General features: G+C 62.3%; 1 protein-coding gene across 1 annotated transcript in view; it reads left to right on the top strand.

Annotated features, from left to right (window-relative positions):
* Positions 1–4,610, top strand: part of MNEG_8594 (hypothetical protein) — a gene marked incomplete at both ends in the record, with an annotated part of 6,795 nt that extends 2,185 nt beyond the window's left edge. Inside the window, 12 exons of the mRNA XM_014042932.1 lie at positions 404–499; positions 741–842; positions 1,114–1,208; positions 1,388–1,514; positions 1,707–1,735; positions 1,989–2,099; positions 2,443–2,885; positions 3,289–3,434; positions 3,677–3,745; positions 4,119–4,181; positions 4,475–4,534; positions 4,605–4,610. Coding sequence (XP_013898386.1) covers positions 404–499; positions 741–842; positions 1,114–1,208; positions 1,388–1,514; positions 1,707–1,735; positions 1,989–2,099; positions 2,443–2,885; positions 3,289–3,434; positions 3,677–3,745; positions 4,119–4,181; positions 4,475–4,534; positions 4,605–4,610 — 1,347 coding nt within the window. The remainder of the gene's footprint in view (positions 1–403; positions 500–740; positions 843–1,113; positions 1,209–1,387; positions 1,515–1,706; positions 1,736–1,988; positions 2,100–2,442; positions 2,886–3,288; positions 3,435–3,676; positions 3,746–4,118; positions 4,182–4,474; positions 4,535–4,604) is intronic.
* Between the last annotated feature and the right edge of the window lie 408 nt (positions 4,611–5,018).

Genomic DNA, 5,018 nt, shown 5'->3' with positions numbered 1-5,018 from the left:
GGGGGGGGGGGGGGGGAGCGGAGGCTGCGTAGGAAGCTCTGGGGGTTTGGCATTGGTTTGTCCAGGATAGCGCAGGCAGCAAAGTTTGGGGGGGTGGAGCTTGAGCGGCGAAATTGAGGGGGGATCCAGGCGAATGGTGGTGTGAAGCAGGAGGGGAGGGGAGGGGAGCGTCCATCACGAGTACGGTGACCACACGAAAGCTGACTTCCAGATGATCAAAGCCTGGCTGTTGGCTGTGCCTGAGGCAATGTGGGAGTAAGCAAATAAATACACACCCACACTTGTACGTATGTCACCCGGTTGAACACTACCACGCAAGCTGTCGCCCAGGCATACAACCCTTGCTATGCAATCCTGGCCTCGTCCGTTGCCCGGCATGGGGGCGCCTCCATCCCCTGGCCAGGTGATCTACGACCTGCTGCTCAAGAACAGCGGCCCCCTGGAGCTGCGGGAGGACCCTGACCAAGGGGTCTGCGTGGCGGGGCTCAAGCGCATACAGGTGGGTGGGGTCGGGCAGGGGCGGGCCGCGGTCGTCGTCACGGTGATCGCGGGGTTGGGGTAGACCTGGAGATTAGGGCAGGGATGGGGCGTCGAGTGGGGCCAGCTCACAGATTTGACCTGCTGCCTGTGAGCAGCCAGGTCACATGCACAATCTTTTGCATCGTACCCAGCCCTCCGGCCTGGGGGATGAGTTTCGAACATATGTGATGGCCTCACAAACGTGGGTGCTGCTTGTGCAGGTGTCCAGCCCAGAGGAGATCATGGGTCTGCTGGAGGAGGGCAACAAGCGGCGCAAGACAGACAGCACGGACGCAAACGCCACCAGCTCGCGGTCGCACGCGGTGGGTGCGGTGCTGTCGGGGGATTAAAGCAGCGGCGGTCTTCAGACGCGCGGGGCCCCTGCTCCTGGGTGCCAGCGCGTTGATCGAGTCCGAAGGTGCTGCCAGCACCCGTATCCTCTCCCTGAAGGGTGAAAGTCGTGGCGCTGCTTGCGCCTTGCGGCGCCCTTTGCTCCTTGCAGCTCTTCTCCCTGTGTCCAGAGGCGCACCGCGCCCTCTCCTCGACTCCCTCTGATTTCCAAAATCGATTACTGCCGCCTCATCCAAACCGCAGGTCTTGGAGATCCTTGTGCGGCGCGTGCCGCGCGACCAATACCGCGCGCAGGCGCTGCTGGGAAAACTCAGCCTGGTCGATCTGGCCGGCAGCGAGTGAGGCGCACTGCGTGGCGCTGTTTTGCTGGTCAAAGAGGGACAGGGCAGCGGGTCTGTCGCCGTGCCGTTTCCCGTCTCCCGCTCACGCACCTCTCCCTGCCCCGGATGCCGAGCCCCAGCGGCCAGCACTTAACCCTAAACCCTAAAACAAAACTCTCACTGCGTCCACTGTGCAGGCGCGCCGCGGAGACCAACAATGTGGGCCAGAAGCTGCGCGACGGCGCCAACATCAACCGCTCCCTGCTGGCCCTTGCCAACTGCATCAACGCGCTCGGCAAGAACGCCAAGACCGGTGCCGCATACGTGAGCTTGCGGGTTGCCTGCGCCGCCCCTTGATTCTCTTTCCACGAGGGAGGCAGCTGACCTCGTTGCACAGGATTGCATCTGCCATTGAGGAATAGCAGCCAGGCTGGTCCCCATGCGTGTCGCCAGGGTATGCCAATGCCCATCTTGGGTTTGATGCTGTGCGGAATGCCACGCTCACTCACCACGCAGGTGCCCTACCGCAATTCAAAGCTGACAAGGTTGGCTGGCGAGGGCCTGATATCGCAGGGGTTATGTGAACCTATGGCTGTGGATCCAACACAAGCCAGAAGGCGCAAGCACTGCCGAAGCGGACCCAGCCGACATCTCCCCGCCCTGCCCCGCTGATGGGCGGCATCACCGTCTCGCCAGTTCTGCATCTCATCACTACTGCAGCAGGCCCCATGCACTCCGCACCTTGCCCCACTCTTTTGCCCCTGCCTCCCCCCCCCCACTCCCACCACTCCCACCCAGGCTGCTGAAGGACGGCCTAAGCGGCAACAGCCGCACCGCCATGGTGGCCACGGTTGCGGCGGCAGGCGATCAGTACTACAATTCGGTCAACACATTGAAGTATGCAGATAGGTAAGCGGGCCCGCGTTGGGCCAGGGATCAGGCATAAGGGTGGGGGTGATTTGCACTTGTAACAAAGGGGCGGGGAACCGCACGGATCAACCTAGGAGTGACAGGGCAGGGCCGATGATGGATCCTTACTACGGCTACAATGCCGTCAAGGTGTCGCATTTTTTGATGGAATACACAACACCCAATGGTTACAACTCCATTACCGCAAAACAAGCAGTGCGCAGCACTGGGTGGATATGGGCACAAGCAGGTGCATTGCAAAAAAGGGCTCAGCATCAAGGCTCACAAATCATTACTACAGGCGGCTCGAACCTCGGCCTCACCCAAACCCCAAAACCCCAAGGGCCAAGGAGATCAAGACCCACGTGGTTCCAAACCTCGGCAGCGTCGAGCGCCACATCAGCGATTACCAGTCCATCATAGACACCCTCCAGACCGAAGTCCAGTCGCTGCGCGCCAAGCTCGCGCCAGCTGGCGATGCATCCTCAGGCCCGTCGTTCACGGGCAGCCCCGGCGCCGGTCCGCACGGCGCTGCCGCTCCGCGCGGCCCCGGCGCTGGAGCTGCGCAAAGCCCTGCGGACGCCGCGGGCAAGGGCGGCGCGGCGGGCGCGGGCGCGGGCGGGAGTGGGGAGGCGGACACGCTGTCGTGGCTGGACGCGCTGGCTACTGAGATCAACGAGAACGTTGAGGAGCGCATCAACCTGCAGAAGGCGCTGTATGAGCTGGAGGACATCAACGTGTGCAACAAGTACGAGCTGCAAAACATACAGGAGATGCTGGATGCTGGTGAGCGGGCCAATGGGTCTGGGCCAGTGTGTTGGTGGGCGGGTGGGGCCAAGGGTGGGCGTGAGAAAGCAGGGAATAAGAAAGGCTGAACGGACAACCGAGCCTGGGGTGTGGGCTTGGAGGGTGGGCCGGGGATGGGTGGCTGAGTTGACCCAGGCAGTGGGACATGTGTTGCAGGGAAAAAGAAGTATGCAAGCAGGGCGAGGGCATCAGCGGGGCTTGCGGGCGGCAGCTGAGCCTCCCAGCACAAGCGTTCTTCAAATGCATAGCTTCCAGCCTGCCTCATGCGTTGTATGGTGTTGGCCACACAACCTCAAGTTCAGACATGCCTGCATCTCAACAGCAATCAACTGGCGAAGGCCTACGTTGCTAGCACCCACCAAATGCTGCCCCGAGCGAGCAGGCAGCGCCACGGATGCGGAGCGTGCGGAGGCGCTGGAGCGGCGTGCGGCGCTGCAAGAGGAGGTGTCCGGCAATGAGGCCGAGGCGCAGTGCTACAGGGACGACATCGCGGCCAACGAGGCGGGGCGGCGCGAAATCCAGGGCAAGGTCAGTCTGTCTGTCGTCGGGTTGCCGGCAAGAATGCCCGCTGCCGCTCGTCGCATGAAGTGGCAATGCTGTTCGTGCAGCTGTGCGTCAGGGCCTTGCTCGCAAAGAGTCAGGCACGGATCCACTGTTACCTCTGCCCCTTTTCGTTGAGGCGGCCGGCCGTGGTCCCAGCGGACTCCAGGTCGTCAATGCAACTAGCCACCTGCATGTTCCTGCTTGCCCTACAAACCGCTTACTTACAGTTGGAGGCGGCGATCGATGGCAGCAGCAACGCCAACTTCTTGAAGATCCTCTCAACCTTCAGGATACAGGTGGGGGTATTGCATGAGGTGCCTGGGGCCAGGTCACGCCAGCCAGATTCAACAGGTTTGGGGGGTGGGGAACGGAGACAGGGTGGGGACAATCGATTTCCAGATTTCCAGCCAGTTCATTTGCAAGGTTGGCACAGCAGCGGCTTTGCTCGCAAGGCGGGCTGGTTGGAAAAGGTTGCGGCTGGGCAGCCCAGGACATGCTCCTGACTGCTTGACCGCCAAGAGCAATCTTAATGAAGAGCGCGCCTTTACAATGACCTGGCCATCGTGGCACCACCCTGTAACGAACAGCCTGGTTTTGTGCCACACTGCAAGACATGAATCAGCATCAACGCCCACATGCCCCTTGCTCTTCCATGGATCACCACGCCAGGCTGTTCGGCTGCAGGAGCTCAAGTTTCAGATGGCCGTGAGAGACCAGATCATCTCAGAGCAGGTGACTCGTGACACGCAGGAAAGCCTTGCGCCCGCTGCCAGCGGCTGCTGGCGCCTGCTGGCGTGCAGCGCAAGCAGCAGAGGGGGCTTGCCGTTGGGTCTCAGCAACAACTGAGGACGCCATGCCAGTCGTCGAGGGGCGCGCCTGGCCACTGTGCGGGCCTACTTGCAGCCCTCAATGATGCGCCGCCCGTGCCGCTGGGCCCCGCACCCCGGCGAGCGTTGGCCCTGACGTGCCCCGCGGCTCACCCACGGTCCCGCACAATCGCACGAACGACGCATGTGCGTGCACAGCGCGAGGTCATCTCGAACGTGTGGCGCATCCTGGGGGCCTCTGGCCTGACGCGGGAGGAGGTGTGTCGCGCCATACTTTGTCTGGTGCCAAAACCTGACCGAATACTCTGCCCGCTGCCTGAATGCGGAGCTGTAAGCTGGCAGTCAATGGCAGTCCAGGCCCAGTCCGCCGCCAGTCCATTCCTCAACCAGTGGCCGCGGCCTGCAGCAGCTGGCCACAGGCCGGCCAGCCGCGCCTCGCGTCTCTCCTTGACGCGTTTATGCATGCGACGCGTTGGTGGCATGACAGGTGCTGGAGATAGCCCACCAGGAGGGCATCCTTATGCAGGTGAGTGGGTGTGTGGGTTGGGGGGCGGAGTTTCAGGTGGTGGCGCAGGGCTATTGCAATGGGTAGGCAAGGGGCATTTCTCAAGGCCTTGAAGCTGGGCAGGATGCTCGGGGCGGACGATTCTGTGCGTGCGAGGGGCTTGGATGGTGGTTTGAAAGCAATCGGCTTGGGGCTTGTGGGAGTGAAGAACGGCAGTGGACAGAGACGAGCAAGGTC

This window comes from Monoraphidium neglectum (genome assembly GCF_000611645.1).
Source record: "Monoraphidium neglectum strain SAG 48.87 unplaced genomic scaffold scaffold01650, whole genome shotgun sequence".
Classification (NCBI taxonomy): domain Eukaryota; kingdom Viridiplantae; phylum Chlorophyta; class Chlorophyceae; order Sphaeropleales; family Selenastraceae; genus Monoraphidium; species Monoraphidium neglectum.
This window is presented reverse-complemented; position numbering and strand designations above follow the sequence as displayed.